Here is a 24,805-nt window from a genome sequence, read left to right on the forward strand (position 1 = left end):
ATTTCAAAATATAATAATATAAATAAAAAATATTATATCATATCATGTTTATTTGTTGATAATAATAAAATAAATTATTTCACTAAAATAAATAAATAATAATTAATGCTAAGCATCGATGCAGAATTTTGACTAATTTATTTTAGCCAATTTTTAGGCTTAGCCGATTTTTAGCAGCCAATTTTGGCTTAGCCAATTTTTTGGCTTAGCCGATTTTTTGGCTTAGCCGATTTTTTGGCTTAGCCGATTTTTTGGCTTAGCCGATTTTTTGGCTTAGCCGATTTTTTGGCTTAGCCGATTTTTTGGCTTAGCCGATTTTTTGGCTTAGCCGATTTTTTGGCTTAGCCGATTTTTTGGCTTAGCCGATTTTTTGGCTTAGCCGATTTTTAGGCTTAGCCTAATTAGGTTTAGCCGATTTTTAGGCTATACCTAATTAGGCTTAGCCGATTTTTCCACCTAAAATCTCAGCTAAGCCGTTTTTAGTCGGCTAAAATTAGCCGATTACGCAACACTACATGCAATCACATCATTTTATTCTCTTAGAAGGATTATTTCACACGGAGTGAGGACATAAAATTTTTAACAACCGGCTCTCTAAAAATCATAAATCTAAACATGCTTTATCGCTCAAATTATTTTGAATTTAGCATTTTGGCATTCTTTAAGAGTTCAAACTGAGAATAAATTTTATAATTTTCCCAACCATCATTATGCCTAAGTATCTACATTCGTTTGGGGGGGGGAGGGATTAATATATTTTTTAAAGGCTTACGATTGGAATTGGAAGATATTTTAAAAGAAATTATTTATTAGTTAAATTTTTTTAGTTTAAAAATATATTCATTTTTTTCAAAAATTAACATATTATTATATCCATTTCGTTTTTTAAAAAAATTAAAAATTGATTTTTTGATAAAGTTTTACAAATAGATTTATTTCATATAATAAAATATAATATAATATTTAATCAGGGTTCCCCTCAATTATCTTCAATAGCATGTAGCTCCAAATCACATGTCTTGGTTTAAATCACGAGCTAGACCGAAATTCCTTACATGACTCTAATCACGAGCCTGTGGATGTATATCATAAACTCGACTCTAACATAAGCCTGACACTAAATTAGATTGAATTTAATTCATAAATAAATTCTCCCTATCCCAATGATATATATCATTGCCCTATCCACTTCGTTTGAAACACAGTAATATTCATATTATTGCCAAAATAGATTGGACAACTATTAAATAACTAAATAATTGATCAGGTATGTAAAGAAGAATCTAGTTTAAAGGACATTAAAAAACAATAGTTCTAATGTCATGAAAAAATGAAAATGTTAAAAAAAAGTATAATACAAAATTCCGTCTATCAATGTTTAAGAAGTCAATATATGACAAGATTATCTTTATGATTTTAGCAAATCTTTAATTTTATATAATTTCTCAAATGGTAAGATGGCATTAATTATATTATTTGGAGAAATCCTTCTTCTACTCTTCTTAACTCTTTACATTCTAAATAAGTATGGAAATTGGAAAAGACAAAGAATTGCTGTTACATTAGCTACTCTTTTAGCTTGGTATTTTTCTTTCATCATTATATCCATTCTTCCATTGGATGTATCAATGGTAAATTTTGATTACCAATCATAATATATTCTTTATTTTAAGTTTTTTGCCATATTTTTTTTCTATTCATTATATTTACATTTTTTTAAATATTAATATTTTAAATAGACATCATACTATCAATGTTTAGCCAGACTTAATAATTCTATTATTCAAGATTACAGCAAATATAGGATCAGCCATGATCTTCCAGATGAATTGCATCTTTTATCGAATATAACCTCTACAAATAATATGAATCTATCAAATTTTTATAATACATTTATGTATCCATTATTATCGAATATTTCAATAACATATGATATACCTTATGTTAATCTCTCAAATAATCTAATTGGGGATAATATAACTTTAAATTTGAATGATGTCAAAACATGTGAAAAACCATGGAATTTTATTAATAGAAATGTTCTAATTTGCCTTTGGAGAATAGTTTATTGGGCATCACAAGTCTTAACATGGTAAATTAACATTATAAAAAAATATGAACATATTTTAAATACATATAATATCTTAAAAATACTTATTGTATTTATAATTAAATTATTTAAACCATTATCCATTGATTTTTTTCTACAATTACTAAGTTATATTTTAATTCTCTTGCTTCTAACAGACTAGTGAAGGTCACGGTCCGGTCTTTGGTCCAGACAACCAATACCATCAGACCAGACCATGGTCCTTAAGAAAAAGATTGATCCAGACCGTGGTCCTAAATAAAAAGACCGATTCTGGACTGGTCTTTTTATTTGTTTAAAAAACATATTTTTTTAACCTAATTTGATTTGTTTTATCATATTATTAAATATAAGGGTATTATATAAACAATAAAATTTATCCAATGGTATTGAAGAAAATGATTTTGTGCTTGTGGAGGGCATATTAAAATTAAGAGTAGATAATGTTTTTTGAGATATTTTCATTTTTATCATTAGAAATATATATTTTATGTTTTATCAGATGTCTGCTTAAGGTACCTAATTATTTTATTAAGAATAAGGTTAAGTAATTTTTACAATAAATTATACAGACAGTTTCTTTAAAAAAAATAGAACTATATTTAAATAATATTACTGCTTATTTTGATTAATTTATTGATTAAAATATAAACAATTATTAGTTGCTGACGATACATTAAATTTGGTACTGCAGTGAACACATATTCTATGTTTTATATTGGGACTATAAAGTAAAATGTTTTTTGGACAAACTTATGGTTTTCATATAGTAAAATAAAAATTAACAAAATCTAAAATAACTCCTCTAGAAAAATATCATAAAATAAAATATAAATTTTTTTTTTATTGTATAGTAAAGCAAACTTAAACAATAATAAAAGACAGGTCCGGACTGTGGTCTGGACCTTAAAAAATAAAAAGACTGGTCCAATCCCGGTCTAAGACCAATAGGATCAGACCCTTGACCTTCACTATAACAGGCATAGATAAAATATACATTCTCATGAACTATGAATTCTCATCAATTTTGCAGGGGCCATTCCAACTTACATAATTAAGAATTAGGTTTTTTTGGCCCGCCACTTTTAATCTTGAAAATTTATAGCGCTACTATGGATCTTAGATAAACAAATTTTAACACTTAATTTCTTATATTGCCTGGGATAATTAGAGTGAAGGATATATAGTGTTGTGTAGATTTGATGGAAATTATTTTCATATTTTTTAATTTTGTTTGCAAATAAAATTATTTAACTATAAAATTTTATGACCTTACTTTTTATATATGTTCCTGAATTGATTATATACTTTCTAACTTTGTTTTTATTACTTCTTTTACCTTTTAATTATCTTAAAATAATATAGACACCATTTTATTGAAAAGATTCTTTTATTTTTTTAAAAAAAACTAAAATACAATACAAATACTATATAATATAATACTAATAAAAACTTTTATATATTTTTATTTTTTATAATATATACAATAAAAATGAACACTACATTTTATAATAATAATAAAAATAAATGATTACATAACATAAACAATACATAAATTAATTACATATATATATATTTTTTAAAATAAAATCATTGCTAATTAATTAAATATTAATTCAAAACTAAAATTATACAAGCCCAAATTTTTTTTTTTACTAAGGAGCATTTATTAATACGTCCTCCATTTTACTTGGCATTCCTCCTTCTGTCACCGACATAATTCCATTTAGAATCCTCACTATACTTGAATTAATAGAAATTTTTTCCATCTCTCTTGACTCATATCGGGACAAGTTTTGGATTGTATCGTATTATTTGGAATCGTCATCATGTTCATATATCTAGGTGCCGTATTCATTGGCATCACCCCCATTCCTCTATTTGCCGAGAATCCTTCTCGGCTGTCCATCTGAAGTCCACCTTATTTGGAAATATAATAATAAAATGAAGATAATAATGTTGTTTTGTGTAGTGGATTCTTTATACAAAAGGGGGTATTATGCTATTTAGGGAAATGTGTTATTAAAGTTTGTTTTAAAAAAATAAATATATTAAATATTATAAAGTTTAATTTTAAAAGAAAAATAAATTAAATGGATACATTTTACATGAAGTGTAATAATAGATCGATCCAAATTAATTCACTCGACATGTCAAATCAATTAGTGGATCAGTGGCATAACAATTGGATCCATCAATAAATTGGAGAAGGAATGCCTGTGTCCTTTCGACCTTCTAATTATATGATGTCTATGCCAAATGCTGGTACCTCAAGTCAACTATTCATGTAATGCGAGGTTCTGGGATACAGGTATTCAATTTGACTTGCCTTATTTGTAGTGGGGGAATGGTCACAAAGCCAGAGAGTCCAAGTGTAAGAAATCAACAGTCTTCCGTTATGAATGGGATCAGTAGATGGACTTCAAATGGACCGCCCAGAACGTTTCCAGCAAACAGAGAAATGGGAGTGATACCAACGAATACGGCACATAAGGAACAAAGGTCTAAACACATATTATCGAAATTCCAGGCCTAGGCAATATTTTTCTGGCAACCGTTTTTAACAAAACTAATTATGTAATTATTTATTTTTATTAATATTAAAAAAATGTAGTGTATGTAATTATTTATTTTTATTAATATTAAAAAAATGTAGTGTCTATTTTTATTTGTATATTATGTAAAAAAAATAAATAAAAGTTTTTATTAGTATTATATAATATTATATAGGTATTATATTATATTGTATTTTAGTTTTTTTTTAAAAAAAATAAAAGAATCTTTTCAATAAAAATAGTTTTCTATATTGTTTTAAGCCAAATTAAAAGGTAAAAGAAGTAATAAAAAACAAAGTTAGAAAAGTATATAAAGGTCATAAAATTAAGATTATTAAGAATTGCAGTAATAAAAATGATTTGTCGTACAACCTAAACCTTACATGTTTATCAGGGATGTCAATCAGCCTGTTTTGTGCCGATTCTTGAAAACAACTAACTCAAAATTTTATCAAGAAAAATATTACCCAAACCCTAAGATTTTTCTTGACATATTTTGTCAATATCTCGAGGCCTAGGAGGCTATACTGGCTAAATTATTGAGTTGACCATTTTTAAAATAAACATTCTTATATTATTATTTTTACTTGCCATAATTATTTTTAAAAACTTGTTTTAAAAATAAGTATCATTTTTAAAAACTTGTTTTAAAAATAAGTATCATTTTTTTTTAAAACTTGGAAATAAATGCCGACATTTTTTTTTAAAGTATCGAATTCCACCTTTATCAGCATGTTGAATCAATCTACTTCACTTTGAACCAATATTTTATAATATGATTTTCCCAAATTTTTATTCTCACCTTAACAAATCTTCGTCGAAGATGAAATTAGATGCATTCACTTTTAAACGATTAACTTTATAATTGATTTATATTTTACTAAGGCTGTGCCGATCCGCATATTTTGCATCGATCCGATCCGAAATTGGTTCAAAACCGATCCGATCCGAAATTGGTTCAAAACCGATCCGATCCGAAATTGGTTCAAAACCGATCCGATATTTATGATTTTACCTTCCCCCCCCCTTCCTTTGAACCATTTTTTATGCAAAAAAATCGAATTATGCATTTAATTTAATTTTTTTAAAAATTTCTACAATAATTTAAAAAAATGTTTACGGTTATAGGTAGTATTAATTAAATTTTTCATTATTCCTCCCCCTGAAATTAGAATTCCGCAGATAACGCATCTTGCAAAATTATCTTTGTTCTTTTGTAAAATATTTCCATAATTCAGATACCATATTTTTAAAAAAAAATTCTTTTATTTAAAAGTACAAATAATAATAAAATTGGCGTTAATTATTTAAAAAGATTTAAAATAAATATAAACTTTGGGTGTTCTTTTCTATTTTTATTTTAAAAAAAAACTTTTTAAATACTATAAAATCTAATTTTAAAAACAATAAATATTTAGAAAATATTATTAATGTAAAATAAATATATATAAAATAACCAAAAGAAAAAAGAAAAGTAAAATGATTGGACCGGATCGGTTTTTCCAGGTCCGATCCGATCCGATACTTCTGTAAATAAATATCGGTGCCGATCCGATCCGATATTTAATATCTGCACAGCCCTAAACAAATAAGAATGTGCAGTGAAAATCTTAAATTTCAAATTTTCTCTCATGTTTATTAAAAAAATTAACCCAATTCCATATTTTTATTTCCAATCTTTTTAAGGGCAGTAAAAGATTTTTTGGTTCCTGAATATTTTTTAAAAATAAGAATGTAATGTGAGAGTATTAACTGTTTTTCAAATGGTTTGGTAAATTTATAAAATAAATTGATTACAGATATTTTTTGCCTTAATTCATTTAATCTTTATATTTTTTAGGGGTGTACCGATACCACTTTTTTGAGGCAGATTTGATCCGATATTAAATTGATATCAGCCGATTACCTATCCGATATCATATCTAATTTTGTATTCTTTAAAGATATTAATATACTTTTTATTTAGTATAACATCTATAATCTATCTTACACCATAACATATTGTCATTCAAATATATTATAATGATCTGATCAGTTATATAGTTTATATTCAATTTCAATTGCAATTCTAAAAGTATATAATAATTAATAATATTTATCATAGTAAAGTAATAAACCAATATATTATGAAATTTGAAATTAATATATTAAAATTAATATATCGAAGATTTCTTTTTAGAAATACCAAGATTTCCAATTCAGAGGTCAGTCTGCGGGGATGTGGACTGTCAATTTCACTAAAAAAAGATTCTGAAGAGATTATCTTACACTCGTATAAACAGAATGCGCTAAAAAATAACAATATTGCAGAATGTTTATTAATTAATTAATTATTAATTAAAAAATTGAACATAAAAATGAATTTAAATTTGATAATATTTTATTTTTGTTAAAAACGCCATTTTTTTATCGGATCTTTTAAAATGTATGAAATATCGGCCCGATTCGATCCGACCCGATAAAAAATATCGGTTACATCCCTAATATTTTTAATATGAAATAAAAAGGCGATATTTAGGAAAATAAGATAAAGGAATTTTAATATACAAATTGTCGGTATTGTTGTACTAAGAATATCCTTGAAAAATATAACATGAAAATTGAAAATAAACATTGTTAAAATATGTAAAAATTATATTAAACCGTCGTGATCTATGGGTAGTGATTTTACGATCCTACACTGGAACGGAGGGCTGGGCTGAAGATTTTTCCGGATCATTAGACCGACCTCTAAAAATCTTTGTAAAAGAAAAATCTTACGATTAAATATCGTCCATTTTCCCAAAAGATTTGTAATACGTCAATCAATTTTTCATCACAAACGATTTTTTTAAAAAAAATGTGTTTATAAAAATAAAATGGACGATACAGGTTGATAATTCCCATGATGCAAAGCTATTCCAAGGCGGGTAATTTCACGGTATTCGGGAAATTGAAGATGGCTCTGTACGAAAACGTCGTCTGGTACGGGACTTATATCGTAATTTTCGTGCTCATCTCTATCTACGTGGCATTGAAACCGAACCTGCATATCGACTCGTAATTAATATTTTGCTCGATTATTTAAAGTTAGATGGTTCTATCTATATATACCCCCCCCCCACCCCTTCAAAACACGGTTTTTAAAAATGGGTGTTGTTTTAATGTATTTCTATATGATTTTGATGTATATTAAATAATTAGCTTTTGTACAGACTCCATAACTATTAAAATATAGTTTTATTTCATTGGTTCGTTGCATGTAGGCTACGCAAACTAATTGTACTTTTGATATCTACATATCAGGCTGGGAAGAGTAATTGTTATAATAAATGATTTTGAGGCAGTTTAATCTTTTTGGTAATACTCACGTAAGATCAAATAGAATATTTTCACGGCTTACGACCTTATCAATTATGCAAATTTTAAAAAAATTAATTCAACTCTTAGTTCTAATCGAATGTATATTTAATTTTAAAATTTTAAAATCGTTAAACAATTATTAAAAAAATATAATTTTTATTTATATAAATTATTTTTTAATAAATTATATATAAACATTATATTTTAATAAATTATATATAAACATTATATTTTATATAAAATATTACAGTAATGTCATGCAAGATGGCCTTTAAATTTTTTTGGCTTTTATTGATCCTAATCTAATTACACTTACAAAAAATTTTTTTTAAATATATTATTTGAATGGTTCCATTCCACATATGATAATCCTATTTAGAATATTTTTTCCGGATAAGATTAATCTTCCACATCATATCTGACAGCATTTATTAATAAATTATAAATTTCAATTATGTATATCAAATTATTAAGATTTACAATTATCATATGGCAGACGATAATTTTCTTTTGGTTAGCCTCACCTAATTTTACTTTTAATCTTTCAATTTATGCCCAGAAATATTTCTTCCATTTATATATGAAGTGCTACATTTAGCACCGTCTATTCTTATATAATTTATTAACCACTATTCAATTATTTATCAAAAAGTAAATGATATCGCCATTTATTCTTTTTATGATTTAAAGAAAAATTTATTAAAATCCTTATCAAAAATTTTTAACGTTTCAAATGAAGCTTTCGTTTACATTATAGACTGAACTAGATTTATTGAAACTATTATTTAACAAACCCATTAAACCCTAACTTATATCATTCACTTTTTCAATTTTAGCCCTATTAATTTTCGAAGAATAACGACTAATTTAGATATACGGATTAAATAGTTTTTGATTATAAATGTCATGTTTTTTTTCTATGCAAGGCAAGGAATATCGTAATTAATATTTTTCAAACAATAACGATAATTTTGGATTATAAGGAATATATTAATATAATTCTCCCCCCCCCCCTCTCCTATCAGAACCAAACTCCTGCTAATAATATCTTCCGCTAGTAACACGTGGGGTCTCATCTTACTCGTTCTCCTACTGGGTTACGGTCTGATTCAAGTTCCCCGGGGAGTCTGGTATTATTCCGCGTTTGTAGGGGGCGCGGCCAACTCAAAACTCATGAGATGCTTCTACAAGGCGGCCATTGTTTACCCCCTCAAACAGGAAAGCCAAGAAAGTTTGGAGGAAATCATAGAAGTAAATTTATATTCCCCCTTTACCTATCCCCATTTTTTTCCCAACTTTTTCATTTTTTTCCATTCTTTAATCTTTTTTTTTTCATTCTAACCATGTCCTGCCAACTGATTCTTCTCCGCTTTATGGCGATTTCCAGGTTTACCCAGGTAGGCCTGTTTTCCCTCTAATTTTTCTTTTCCATTTTTGACGGTCCTGAGCATCAATATTTGTAAGATTCATGTTTCTCATATTCCGCCGCTAACACATTTGTCTACGTCATCTTGGGCCTTCCTCTAGGTCTTGTTCCTCCTACTTCCATCAAGGTGCATCTCTTTGCCCAGTCCTCTTTTTTCATACGATCCACATGCTCAAATTTCGTCGCTTACCTCTCCGATCATTTCTATTTACCCAATCTTGCTCGCAATTCCTTGCTAGTTTTTCTCTCTCAGAGATTCCCCGCGCATTCCATCTAATCATCCTCATCCTCGGTTCTCTCTGATTGACATTCCAAATGTTATATCAGAATTAGGAACTATTTACAATTTATTTATTACACGTAAATAACAATATTTTAAAATTCCTTTCTTTCGCGAGGTGTGTAGGTTAGAGGTCCGCGATACGCGAGATTTTTTTTAGCTCGCTCGCAACTCTCCGAACGGGCCTTGGCGGGTTTTTCTATTTTTAAGAACAATGGGCGCGGAACTTTAAATTATTTTTGGGGGGGGGGGCAAAATGAGCAGAACAGACTTATATAGTTTGGATCAATAGCTATAACTGTCCCATTTATAATCGAATTTGGACAAAACCACCCGCGAAATCGAAATTTTTTGACCCCCAAAAGATTATTGAAACCCAGACCCCCTAGCCCGCACCCCCTAATTTTTTAAATGGTGGGTCAGGGGAAAATTTACGTTTTATTTTATGTCAGCTGTTTTAATATTAAGGTTAATAGGAAGGAAATATAACATTAATTTTTTTTGTTCGAACCACTTGGCCGAGCCTATATTTTTATTTCTTGACATGTTAAAACCTCGATTTGGCAGGTCCTGTAGGACTCTGATATATTATATATTTGTTCTTTGCTTTTGTTTAATGGCACTTTTTTTTAAATCGCCATTCTCCATTTTCCTCGGTTCTGGGTATCGCCCCTAGATCAGATCTCACTTTTTCGTGTCATTATCTGGCACTTTCATCAATCTTGTTATTGGTCTTCGCCCACTGGGTCTTCTTGTTCCTTCCACTTCCGTTATTGAATGAAATGGTACGATACCTTCACAGAAATAAATTTATGAGGTAAGATTCCACATCGGATCTCGAAATTGAATTTTAAGTTACTTATTGGTAATTTTAAACGATACAATTATTATCAATCAAATATACATTTTTTTTTTAAAGGAAATAGAGCAATTGTCGATGACCGTTCCTGAATCTCATCCCATAAGACCTAAGATAGAAATTCTGATCGAGAAAGTTATATATTTTTTTTTAGAAACTATTTATATGCATATGTATTTTATTTTTTGTTATTTAGCATCAATATTAAAGTGTGTAAGTAATAAATAAAAGGCGGTGTCAAAAGTCGTTGTAACCGGTCAGTTAAAACGGACCGTTATTGTTTGGTCCACATTATCGATGTTGATTCAACCTCCCGAAAAGTCCCATAAATATGCGGGTTTTTCCGGTCTAAAAATATATCTGGCTTCTTCCTGTCTGGTCTAATGACATCTCCAAGATATATATATATGAAAAAATTTTCGAAACTATTTATAAAACGATATTTAATATTTATACCAGAGATCTGTAGGGACTGGACCAGTTCGACTTGCCCCGGGCCTGGACCGCATTTTAATTTTTTTTAAAATATACCCAGGGAAAATAAGCTCATTTTTGGAGATAAACGAGCACGTCTCCTAGATAATAACTTTGAAATTAATTTGTTGTTAAAAGCAAATAAACATTTATTAGATTCTAATTTTTATGAAAAATAAATGTTTTTTTTTCAATATATATTTTTATATTCGATGTAAATATTCAATTTTGCGATATTTTTTTATATAAATAAATTGTATATTATTTTAAATAACTGATTATACTTTGTTTATCCTAATTTATTTTATATTAAATAAATGCATTCAATAAATAAATAATACGCATATGAATGATGTATAAAGTAAGTAACTAGTTACTTTTGAAAATAACTGTAACTAATAACAAGTTACTTTTGTAAAAATGTTTTTGCCAATGTAACTAGTAACTGTAACTAGTTATGTTTCAAAAGTAACTTTTAACATCACTATTGTTTTGCTCCTTATAAAAATTAATCATTTAGTTAAGGAAATTGACATTTTTGACTACTTTTTAATGATTAAATATAATAAATATAGTGATATTAACATCATCATAAAAATTATAAACTTATTTGACATTTATGACAATTTTTATTCTCCCTGCAAAATTTATTTATTTATGACTTAAAAAGGTCAAAACTTATTTAAAAAAATATGATATAAATAAGACACGCGATATAAATAAGATACACAATATAATTAAGATATATGTTGTGATTAAAATACGCGATATGAATACATATATATGATGTGAATAAAATACGCGATATAAATAAGATTAAATAAAAATTTATTTCTTAAATATATATTTACATTAAATTTTTTGATATTATGTAATATTTTTATTGGGGTATAATAAGCCCATTTATAAATAGTATGAATAACAATATTTGTCTGAAGCATAGTTGCCATAGCAACTATCTCCACCCCTGTTCCATAAGTTGCATTTAGGGCCATGCCCGTTCTCTCCAAATATACATCAACGGTATCTCCCAAAAACCCCTCCGTCTGTTCAACAATATCTTTGCTTCTCATAAAGAGACAGAATTGCTGTCTCAGAAAATTATAATGGCATTCGTCATCATAAACCTCTTTTCTTATACGTCTACAATAAATGATTAACAATAATTTATATTATTGTAAATAAAAATACCTGAAGAGACAATTTCCATCACCAATAATCCGTTCGGTAGAATAATCATTTCCAATCACACCCTTATCATATTTTTAGATATCTTTTCTTGATCGCAAAATGAAAGCGTTCAGAATGATATTATTTTCCAATTTCTGTTAGTAGGCAGAAAAACCTCTTTCTTAGAAATTACACTATCTAATATAATTTCACCATCCAAAAAAATATGTATTAATCTACTAATTATACAAATTTTTACCTTTCTTATTTTGCATGCCCACTTCGCAATCTACCATCTTCAAATTGTGAGGCGGGACAACTATTATACTAAAAAATCAATTTTATCAATTCTTAAAAATATTACTATGAGGTCGATGCTCATCAGGCTTTAGCATTTTCAATGCTTCACTGATTGTTTTAACTCCATCATCTAAAAAATATGTATATTAAATATATTTTTTTTATTATACCTTTTTTGTTTTGACAATTATAATCCTCTCCAACTATCGTATTTAGTAATTTCAAAACTAGACATTTTAAAAAAGATTAAATATTAAAATATTACCCTTCATATGATTTTCTTCCGAATTAAGCTGTACATTTTTAATTGCTGGTTCTTGAAAATTTTCTTCATCATCTAAAAAAGGAATATTATTTAATAATTAAGTCAACTGTATACATTTTTAATGGTAGAAGAATAAAACTTTATACTTGGTAACCTGGGAACTGTTTAAAAGTTATTTAATAAATTTTTAAAAGTTTTAACCTTTTTTTCTGTCCTGCTTTAATTGTGTCATCTTGATAAGTATATAAATATAAAATTAATTTATTTATAAACTATACCTTTTCTTGTAACATAATGTTTTATGTTACAAATATTTGGTCGGGTTTTTACCTGTTTCCCACTAGCACTTATTAGCTCTACATTGCCTAAATATTATAAATATTTTGTTGTTAAAAATCATAATTTATACTTTTGTCAATCCCAACTATTGTAAAAGGACCCAGCCAAAGCCGTGTCATTTTTCCACCCTTCCTATCAGCTCGACGGCTGTTCCAGATAAGCACCTTATCATTGATTTTATAGGGAGTATTTTTCCCAGTATTGCGGGTACTGTAATCCCTCTGCTGCTTAAGCTGGGCTAAATTAATATTGCCTATGGCAATATTATGTATGTCTTGAATCTTGCAAACAACACTTTGAAAATGTTTTTCCCTATCTATCTCCTCAACATTATATGGATCTATGTCATAATCTTCATCATCCTTAAATATAATTAAGTACAAAATATATAGTATATGATTTATAATTGGTTTATTATGCCCCACAAGCTTGTATTGCTTTTCTACCATACATCAGCTCAAAGGGCGTGAATTTCGAAGATTCATGATCATATGTGTTATAGGCAAATAATATGCCAGGCAGGGCATCTGTCCAAGTCAATTGATCATCTTTAATACACTTTAGAAAGTGTTGTTTGCAAGATGCAAGACATACATAATATTGCCATAGGCAATATAAATTTAGCCCAGCTTAAGCAGCAGAGGGATTACAGTACCCGCAATACTGGGAAAAATACTCCCTATAAAATCAATGATAAGGTGCTTATCTGGAACAGCCGTCGAGCTGATAGGAAGGGTGGAAAAATGACACGGCCTTGGCTGGGTCCTTTTACGATAGTTGGGATCGACAAAAGTAAAAATTAGGATTTTTAACAACAAAATATTTATAATATTTAGGCGATGTAGAGCTAATAAGTGCTAGTGGGAAATAGGTAAAAACCCGACCAAATATTTGTAACATAAAACATTATGTTACAAGAAAAGGTTTAGTTTATGAATAAATTAATTTTATATTTATATATTTATCAAGATGACACAATTAAAGCAGGACAGAGGGAAGAAGGACGAAAGTATTGCTGGATCTTATAAAACCAAGATGTGATATAGAGGTTTTATCAAAGGAAATCGATTGTACATTATATCATATGGGGTCAAATGGTACGGGCTAGATGTTATAATAATAAGGATATAATTTTGGGAAAGAGGGATAGTAATAGAAAATTTTAGGAAAAAAATTAAATCGTATAAAATTTGAAAATGGAACGGAGGGTATTCGTCACCATGATCAAACAAAAATTAGAGTAGAATAATTTATACATAGAGGGGGGGGGGAGATGTATATTTATTTTTGCATTTTTTTTAAAGATTTGATGGCAAACGTATCATACATTCATTTAAAGACACGTATCATGAAGAATGTGATATTACCAATTAATTATTATCCATTGTCGATAAGGTGGGAGGATAAAGGGAGGCAACGAATGCCACAAGGATAACGTGGGAGAAACTGATGGAGGATGAAAAGGAAGAAGAATGTATTTTGTCGAATCGATTTGATATAAAGCGGATGCGACAATGTTTTCGTTGTAGAAAGTGGGGACATTTAAAAATTCAGTGTCAAGGAAGGAAAAGAATACGAAGGATTAAAACAGTAGTAGCTTCTAAAGAATTTCAATTTGACAAGTATCCTTTAGATGTCAAAATGTTTCTCCCACGTTTTCCCTGTGTTTCCATTCATTCGTTGCCTCCATTTATCCTCCCACTTTATCGACAATGGATAATAATTAATTGGTAATATCACATTTTTCATGATACGTGTCTTTAAATGAATGTATGGATACGTTTGCCATCAAATCTTTAAAAAATGCAAAAATTAAAATGAAAGTAACGAAATACAAAAATTTCTATTAGAAAGAAATAACTTTCTTTCTTTCTGGTATAATATAATTTATCATCTACAATTCTTGAAGGCGGCTATGCACTTTCTAACAATGTTAGATTTATTAGCATTCATTGTAATTGTAAGCTCATTCAGGAAGTCACATATGTCGGTATTTTGTTGATGGGCTAAAAAAAAACATTTATAAATTATAAAAAAATATTATTTTATGTGGAAAGGTTTTCAATTTGACGACAGAGCTTCATTCAAAATCTGACGTTTTGAATTTCGAGACAATTTAAGCTATTAAGCGTATTGAAATATTTAAAATGGCTCCCAGTGTATTTTGAAGCGATAAAAATCAAATTCCTTAAAGTTTTTAAATGAAAACCATTCCCTTTTTTTGAAAAAAAAATGACACTAGTTTGAAAATAAACTGGGTTAGAAAAAATTAAGGCTGCACCGACATTCAATACCGGACCGGGTTTGAAGCACCGGAAAATATCGGATCGAATCGGATCGGTGAAAAATATGTGGATCGGCACAGCCCTAGAAAAAAATGAATGATATAATTTATTGAAATAACATTTTTTATATAATGATAAAGTTACCAGAAAATTATCGGAGCAAGATACTTTCTGCCACCCGAAACAAGGCCGAAAATTCGACTAGATTGCAGAGCGCCCTGGAATTCGATCCACCCAACCCTAAAACTCTCATCAAAATTCACAAGTGAGTAATCAAAATCTAGAAAAATGCTAACCGCTTATACACTTATTTTTGCTACAATAATGATACATTTCTTTAGGCGACTCATAAACGGTCTCACCAATCATTACCGAACACAAATGCAATGGGAATCCATCCTCGAAACTGTGCGAGATTTGAGCCGAGCCCAAAGAGGGGACAAAAATTTTGATTCCACCCTCTCCGGAATGGATTCCGACTTTTACGCCTACGTCGACGCGTCGGCTCATAAACGCCCGATCCAGGAGAGCGGCCATCGCGTAACCGGAATGGAAAGATGTCTCAACTTCCGCTTTTCTCGCGCCATAGGTTTCTTCTATCTTATCTTTTCATAAAATTTTAAGAACTCACTCAAGAAGTCGAAATTTTATTTAAAAAATCGAGAAATACAAATACGTTGGAAAATCGATGATTTTAAAATTTTGTCAAAAGAATAGAAGAAGAAAAAAAATACAATGGAATGAAAGAAGAGAAGAAAAGATAAGAACAGCTGTAGTATATATATATAATATTCATCACTGGCAATTGCCCAACTCTAATCAGCCATTTTGGAATCTTAACGATCTGGCAATTGTTCGAAATAAAATTTTAAAATCCAAGGTCCAATGCGACCGATCGTGATACTGTCGAAGTTTTTTAGAAAATTATATCAATTTTCAAATACTGACAGAAGATTGGCAGTTTAATTTCTTGTTTCGTTGTTGTAAAAGACTTGCTTCGTGTCAAGAAATTAAATATGCCAACATAAATCCATCGTTGTATAACTTTCTTTCATATTCTCCTTTTTTCTTCATAGATAATATTGTACATTATCCTATTATTATAGCGCTTTACTATATCTATTCCATATGACATATAATAATATCTAGAATGTCGATGCATTCAGTAAAAGTGTACGTCAATGAAAAACAGCTGGGGACGCCATTTTGGTTACCCAATTCATTATTAAAAATATTGAACGAGAGGCCAATTTATTTGCTATGTCCGAACGCAAACTTTATTAAAGAATTTGCCTGATAATCGAGGTAACAAGGAGCATATTATATGGGTTTCAAAATGGCGGCTCCAGCTGATTTGCATTCAACCGACGCTTTCAAACGCATTATTACGAATGCTGATCGGAAAGAGTATGAATAAATCATTTTTGTATTATTAAATTTATTTATTTTTACAGTAACGCTCGTTAGACTGTACGTGAGGCCCTGTATCTACAAGCTGCTGGCGGTTAGCTTTTGTCTCTTATCGTTGGCCCTAATCTGGTCCGAGCTGTTTATGTTCAAGCGAAACTTTCCCATCTTGTCCATTTTCGCCATCTTTTTCCGGTTGGCCAAGACTCATCTTCATAATTATGTCCTCGTGGAGGTATTATATATTACAACGGGAATATTTTAAGAATCGAAAAAAAAAAAGAAATGACGGTCATTTTATAAAAATTCTTATATTTATTTTTTTTTAAACGCGCAAAATATAAAAGGTGGTGTCCATATCGACCCTGACCTATCTTTCCCTCTGCGCCTATTTCACCATTTTCAAGCTCAGAATCTTCGATCTTTATTGCCTGCTACCGAATCATCACACCGACGAATACAGCCTGCTCTTTGCCGGAATGTAAGATTTTTGGCATCTTTATTTTATTCTATTTATTTTTCTCTATTGATGGAAAAACCCTTTAAAAAAAAATACTTTGAAGAATGCTTTTTTGAAATTTTTTTTTCAACGCATTAGTAGACCAACTTCAGTAATCAAAATGGAAGCGTTTTCTCGCCTTTGCGTTATATCTTCAAAGCCCTTATGTTCATTGTCGAGAAAATGCTGATTTTTAGGATAAGAGAGTTATTTCTATGACAGGAACGACAATTTTCGAAGATTAAATCACTAAAAACTCGATATTTCTGCAAACTGGAATCGTATTCCTGCACATGTAGAAGTCCCTTCCTCCTCACGTGTCTCGAACAATTTTGTTATGTAGTTTTTTTTGGGGGGGTTAATATTTTAAATAATGTATAAATATGGGAAATCGAATTAGTTTAAAATGGATTTGAAATCACGGGATTAAAATCTTTGATATTCAATGGTAATTAGTGATCTGCATCGGGCCAACCCGAAATTTTTTTTAAAAAAAAATAACCGAGCCCGAATATATTTAAGTATAGAATTTAATTTTTATAATCACTCAAAATAAAAGACTCGTGTTATATGGCATCTAGTTCCTATAAATAAAATCAAATATTTTTATTTTACATTAAATTTAGAAATATTTAAAATAATTTTCCAAGACCCGACCCGGCCCGAACCCGATTTTCGAGTACGGGCCGGGTCGACTTTTGCTGGTCTCTAATATCTACCCAAGGGAGGGAATACAATTCGACAAATTAATAGATTCCAGAATATTCCACTATACATATGTATATATATATATATTATATACACATTTTTTGATGTCGACGATAAACTTACTATAACGTAAATTATTTGGTTTTTTTTAAAAAAATGAATTTATTAGGCTTTTGTCTCGGCTAACCTCTCCTCTCTGCCTAAACTTCTTGAGTCTGATCCACATGGACCAAGGTTACGCGGTATCCAGTACCATCGATAACATGAAAGGTCCCGATGACGGTCAGCCGATTGACACAGCTTTCATTCAAGTAACATTTCGATTAACTAACCTCTCGCATTTTTTTTTTGACCAACAGATGATAAGTCTCGTATAACAATCGATATTTTTTTTTATTATTATGGCTACGCGGCGTTTATAAGCTCGCGCCTTTACGTAATACATCGCGTGGCTGTCATGGTAACCTAAAATTTATATGCGCCATTAATGAAGGTTATTTTTTTAATTTTTATAGCGAATAATGGCGATTTCAAATATTTGGTTTTAAAATATCCGGCCCGGCCGGCCCGGATATTTTTTTAGAAAATAATTTTCATGCCCGGCCCGGGTATATTATTTTACTTTCTTACGCCACTTACTCGCCAAAATATGAGCGTTTAAAGGGCGAGAAAAATGACACCTTCATCATTAATTTTTCGAATATCTCGAGGATAGAGTTAGAGCAATAATTTGAATTTTATTATAATAGCTTAGTAATAGATCTTCAATATGACATATAAATAAATGTGGTAGAAACCCGATTAAAACCGGAAACCGGAAGTACAAAAACTGTAGTGTTATTCGGGAATGATTATTATATTTTTGACGAACCTTTGAATAAAAAAAAAGGGAAATTTGATTACCAAGCAAAACAAAAAAAGAATTTACTTATACCATAAAATTCTTATAGATCGCGAAGGCCAAAAGACACCAAAGCAAATAACTAAGGAAAAAATTGTCGGTCTGATTAAGTGTTAAGGAAAATAAGAGCTAATAAAAAAGATACAAGTGAAGTATCTGTTAACAACTCTGGAAAATTCTTTATATACATGAAGAAGTTATAATTGAATCGCGCTTAATTAGGTTAGTGTTGTAAGATTACCTATCTTTGACCCTCTCTATTGTGTCTTAGAGTCCAGCTTTTAGCCTAAAAAATTCAATAAAGCTTCCAAGTTGAGTCTCATCTTGGAAGATTGATTAGAATATTTCTGGATAAAAATATAACTACACTGTTTTAATAGTTGACTGAAGACGGATAGTTTAACGACACCTAAATTAGTTTGAGTAATTGGTAAATTTATTTTTACTCGTTATGCTGAGTTCGATTTCGGTTTAGTTAACAAATAAATAAAATGATGGCAATCTTATTTCCCGTAAAATGTAAAATTAAGTTAGTTTATATGGGAGATAACATTATGTTTGCTGAGTTTGTAATGAATAAGGTAATTTATATAACTAGGAGATAACATATGTTTGCTGAGTTTGTAATGAATAAGGTAATTTATATAACTAGGAGATAACATTATATTTGCTGAGTTTGTAATGAATAAGGTAATTAATTTATATAACTAGGAGATAACATATGTTTGCTGAGTTTGTAATGAATAATGTAATTTATATAACTAGGAGTTAACATATGTTTACTAAGTTTGTAATGAATAAGGTAATTTATATAACTAGGAGATAACATATGTTTGCTGAGTTTGTAATGAATAAGGTAATTTATGTAACTAGGAGATAACATATGTTTACTAAGTTTGTAATGAATAAGGTAATTTATGTAACTAGGAGATAACATATGTTTGCTAAGTTTGTAATGAATAAGGTAATATATATATATAACTAGCCTAGTATTAGTATTCTCTCGTTTAAAATTATAATATTTATTACACGTATGTGAGGTGAACGGGAATCGGTTAATTTCTTTTATTTTGGGGTTCACTTTATTCTATTTTTTTTTAACGAGATAAATATGTTTTTTTTAAACTTGATTTTCCACTTTTTGGGTTGTCTTATATTACGACACAAAACAAATTTTTTCCAAACAAAAAAAAACTGACTTTATTTTTCGAAAATCTTCTATATTTCCAAACTAAGGACCAAATACACCTTCCCCTCAAAAAAAATTGGACTCCTCTCCCTCCTCATCCGACAAAATGTACTCTTTTCTTTCTTTCTTTCTTTCAGAGAAGAGAAGAAAAGAGAAGAGAAGAGAAGAGAACTTTCTTTCTTTCTTTTTGTCGGATGAGGAGAGAGAGGAGGAGTCCAATTTTTTTTGAGGAAAAGGTGTAATATTTGGTCCTTAGTTTGGCCAAATTTATTACTCTATCAATTAAATGTTAGTGTAATTAATTATAGAAAATCGTTGTAGTAGATGTAATTGTTAATTTATTTATTTTTTAAAATTTGTCGATTATTAACGAGGTGATTATTGAATTGTTTATTTGTAAAAAAAATTTGTTTATTATTATTTTGTGACTATTATAATTATTAAAGATTTTTGAAAAATAAAAAGTCAGTTTTTTTTTTGTTTGGAAAAAGTTTGTTTTGTGTCGTAATATAAGAAAACCCAAAAAGTGGAAATTCAAGTTAAAAAAATACATATTTATTTAGATAAAAAAAAATAGAATAAAGTGAACCCCAAAATAAAAGAAAGTAACCGATTCCCATTTACCTCACTACCATACCTGGCATAAACGTTAATAAAATTATTTTTATATAAATACGCCTGCGCAGTTCTCTCGAAAAATTTGCTTTTAAAAAAAATGAGCTATATTTTAATTGGTTCAAAAAATAAAATCAGGTGATGGGACGATTGAACCTAATACCATTCATAGGTCAGGGCTTTAACGTCTACTTCCCTATGCTCATCTTCGTGCTCTGCTTAGCCAACTATTTCGACCTCATACAAAAATTAGGTATATTGCAATTTCTAATCCATATATACAGAGGAAGTAAGAAAACGCACTAAAGAAAGCGTCAAATAATTTTTAACATAATTGTAGGACGCGTTTCCCCAATTTTAAATATCTGAATCCAAAACTTGTAACCGGGATTCGTTAGAACATGCCCCATTTCAAAAAATGTATTTTGGGGTTAGATGGGTTGTTCCATAAATCTGTCACTATTTTTTTCGAATTTATGAACCCAATTTCGAAATCGGATGAAGGTATAAGGGGGCATTTACAAGAATATTTAAGAATCGGATGGACAGGAATAGGTCTAATTAGACACCTCTAAATTGATTGACAGAAAGTGACGAATTATTATATATCGAATTCCCTTTTTTTGTTGTAAATGAACAGGTAGGTCGGTCGGTTATAATAAACTGACTACCGGGGATTTCAATAGATACTACGCTCTTTCCAACCTTAAAACCCGCGTGGAAAACGGCACCATTCAAAATGGCGGTAAATACAATATCGGGAAGAACAGTGGCGATAACACCGCTGCCTTAGATGACGACGATGTAGACGGCAAAGATATGGGAGCGAGGATTGGTGCCATGGTCGAGGAAGGAAAATTGCTCCTTAAAAGAGGTTCCATTTTTTTAATATATATAAGTATATTTCGTACTCACTAGATACCTTCATAAAAGACCTTCATTCTCCTCGCATTCAATGAATATTTAATATAGATGGGATTTTATCGGTTACGTTATTTGTAAATCGTCATAAAAGGAACTTTTAAGGAGGCATTAGGCTTTTTGCCATCTGAGTTTGAACCTAAAGAACTTTTACGTAAGTGTTAACAGAAACGGTAGTTCTTTTTCTCTTAAAGCTTTGAACATGTTAAATCCCAGAATTACGATCTTTGGAAAATTTATAATAAAGGGGGGGGGGGGGTATCCGTTCCACCACAAAACAAATGAGCTCAAGACCAATCCGAGAAGATCCTAAATTGTTTCTGATATAAAATATGAGGGACCTAGGTTTTGGATGATGGTAGATTCGATCTATTCGTTATCGCCAACCGTCCGACCCGATATTTTAGCCGAAAAAAAATTGCACCGACCCTGAAGATTTCGCTTATAGATGGCAGGAAGTCTTGTTTTGGATAAAATATTGGGTAAGTCCGTTTAACAACACTAAATACTACTCTTTGTTGTTGGTTTCGAAAGTGAAATTTCTGACAGATAGATTGAGCCGTCGATTAGAAAGTGTGGAAATGATGTAAACAGCATCCTATTTATAGATGTGAGCCGAATCCCAAGGCCGCTAGATTTGGATGATAAGGAGCGAAAGATGCTTAAGTCTAATTCCAAGACAACGCGGAAGAAAATGTTAACGGATTCTGAAAGTTCCTTGGTTTGTTCGTGATTTACGAATATTGATGAGTAAGTTTGGACGCACTCTAAAATAGATTGAAGCGTCGTATGGCTATTTTTTTTTTTAGAAAGTAATGGTTTTTAAGACTGATAAAAGAATATGAGAACCCATTTAAGAAGAAGTCGACAGCATCTGGGCCTCCTGGAAATTCTAGACGCGAGTTAAGGCGGCATCATTTGAATGGGATACCAGTGTTAATGGAGTGTTAGAACAAATTTATCGATGTTCAGTACCGGATCGGGTTTTTTTTGCTAAAGGTCCTCGATTATTTTAAAAGAAACGGGGAACGAAATTATCTGCCGTTGATGAAGGCAGAATATTGAGGCAGTGGGAACTAAGCATTCTTGTTCCAATCCATTTAAATGTTAGAATCATGATTTATGTTTGTCATTGAATGCGCTAACTTTCAAATATAATTCTTTGCGTCGACTTGGGTGCCGACTGTGTGCTTTAAAATCATTAGCTGGCCTTTACTAGGCGGAAAAATTTAAAGACGCAATATGAATGCTTCTTAAGGGAATGGAAATATGATCACGAGTAAATCGTAAATAGGGCTTAAAGGCAGTACCTCTATAAAATATTTAATCTACTTATTTTTTGAAATCCATTATTTTCCTCGGGATATTTATCTTATTTTGATAATTTATTTATTTTAGAATTCAGAAACCGGTATTTAGTGACCCACGATTACAAGGACCTAACTGGCAACAAGAGCGCGGATCGTAAAAGCAAGAATCATCTGTTGAGCACCGAAATCCTGAGGAAAAAATATGGTGGCATTTCGACTAACCGAGAAGAAGACGGTAATTACGAGAATTATTCGGATACGTTTACCGACAGAAACTCGATCATCGCCCGCCCGAACGGGGAGAATAGTTTTTATAGCAACGTTCCGTTGTATTCGTCGAGGGAAGATTTGCTGCCTAAGGCTTCTCAGCCATCCCTGTATCGTCGACTCAAGGATACTATTCTGGAGAGCGGCAATGCCGACAAATTGAAAGGAATGTTGTCCTCTAATTTTTCCGCTTTCAAGAACAAGTTTGCCAATCCGGCGGAAAGAGCCAATTTCGGCCACAATAACCGCGACAGTGCCGACACGCCGAATAGTTCGAATAGCGCCGATAACGCCGCGAATAGCAGTAAATTAAGGTTCAAAGTCGCCCCAAAAAATATTTTTCAAGACATATAAAAAAGAAAGAAGAAGAGGTGCGTTTAATTTAACGCAAAACGCAAAATTTTGCGTAATTATGATTTTTTATATAAATTGTAAATAATAACTTATATGACGTACGCCACTCATTAAACTATACAACTGAATTCATAATTTTTTTTATGCGGAAAGTAGCTGAAAAAACCCTCAATTATGTAAACCTCCCATTTTTCCTCTCCTCTTTTTTTTTTCTCCACGCAAAATGTATATTTTAATCTAGTCTCTGCAATATTTTTTTTTTTTTAATCCTCTAGGAAAAACATGTATTTATTTAATTTATATAATGCTTCTTTAAACAAAAAATTAACTTATAAATTTAGATAATATAATATATATTTAATATAAAAATGTATAATTATTTATAATTTTTTTATTTATTTTTCCCATATTTTATAATCTCGTATTATTTGTATCTTAACATGAGCCCTGTCTCCTGGTGTCAAATTCATTTGCTCTTTATTATATACTTTTAACATTAATTACAGTGTTGTTGATGATTTGATGAAACATTTGTTGACTATTAAATTATAAAAATATAATTAAAATAAAAAGAATTTTCAATAATGCTTTTCATTATCTATATTTTAATTTTGCAAACATAATTATTTATATAAATGGATGGGTTTTAATTTAATTGTCAACATGTGTTTCATTAAATCATCACACCACTTGTAGTAGACAATTTTTTATCATATTAATTTTCTTGTTTTAAAAAAAGAAAAAAAACTTAAATTCTTGGAAATCTTATCTTAAATTTAAGTCAAGTTTTTTAAATTTCAAAAAAATTTCATTATCACGAGGGCCTGGCCTAAATAAAAACCGACTAACTTTACTTTTCACTCTTTATTTTTTTACCATTTTTATTGTTTGTTTGTTTGCGTGTCATCATTATTAGCCAATATTTTGTTTTTCTTATTTCGAGTTAGTTGTGATAGAGTGACGTTACAAATATGATAGACGTTTCATAAAGTGACGGAAAGGTAATTCAACACTTCTTGACAGAAATGCTCGAGAAATGAGGCTATAGAATGCAAACTTTTAACGATATCCTCGTTTATTTATTGTAATATGTTTTTTAATTTTATTAATGATCATGTTTATCATATTATTATGTAAGTTTATATATATATGATATTTTTTTCTTCGTAAAAAAAACGCCTTTGTTTTTATGTATATTTTGTAATATCGATGTTATTGTCCCAGGCTTATATTTCGATGAAGATACATTA

At 29.8% G+C, this 24,805-nt stretch overlaps 1 protein-coding gene across 2 annotated transcripts; it reads left to right on the plus strand.

Annotated features, from left to right (window-relative positions):
* Window positions 1-1,419: 1,419 nt before the first annotated feature.
* On the plus strand, window positions 1,420-24,805 carry LOC135922981 (G-protein coupled receptor-associated protein LMBRD2-like). Of its 2 annotated transcripts, XM_065457550.1 has the most exons (13): window positions 1,420-1,631; window positions 1,740-2,092; window positions 7,516-7,683; window positions 9,012-9,237; window positions 10,612-10,686; window positions 15,525-15,649; window positions 15,726-15,973; window positions 16,839-17,026; window positions 17,139-17,272; window positions 18,168-18,309; window positions 20,842-20,956; window positions 21,344-21,577; window positions 23,023-24,805. In XM_065457550.1, exons 1-13 carry the CDS (start codon window positions 1,458-1,460, stop codon window positions 23,553-23,555), a joined length of 2,715 nt encoding a protein of 904 aa, XP_065313622.1. In that variant the 5' UTR covers window positions 1,420-1,457; the 3' UTR covers window positions 23,556-24,805. The 2 variants fall into 2 exon arrangements, with proteins under 2 accessions (XP_065313622.1, XP_065313623.1); XM_065457551.1 differs by lacking the exons at window positions 1,420-1,631; window positions 1,740-2,092; window positions 7,516-7,683 and adding an exon at window positions 8,516-8,637 and having other exon boundaries at window positions 23,023-24,803.

This window comes from Gordionus sp. m RMFG-2023, chromosome 1, assembly GCF_954871325.1.
Source record: "Gordionus sp. m RMFG-2023 chromosome 1, tfGorSpeb1-WG-v2, whole genome shotgun sequence".
Lineage (NCBI taxonomy): Eukaryota > Metazoa > Nematomorpha > Gordioida > Chordodea > Parachordodidae > Gordionus > Gordionus sp. m RMFG-2023.

Bases quoted from the DNA above. Each gene is read 5' to 3' on its own strand.
- LOC135922981 (XM_065457550.1), top strand. From the start codon at position 1,458: ATGGCATTAATTATATTATTTGGAGAAATCCTTCTTCTACTCTTCTTA. The intron at 17,027-17,138 runs GTATTATATATT...AAAATATAAAAG, and splicing joins ATAATTATGTCCTCGTGGAG to GTGGTGTCCATATCGACCCT. The intron at 18,310-20,841 runs GTAACATTTCGA...AAATAAAATCAG, and splicing joins TTGACACAGCTTTCATTCAA to GTGATGGGACGATTGAACCT.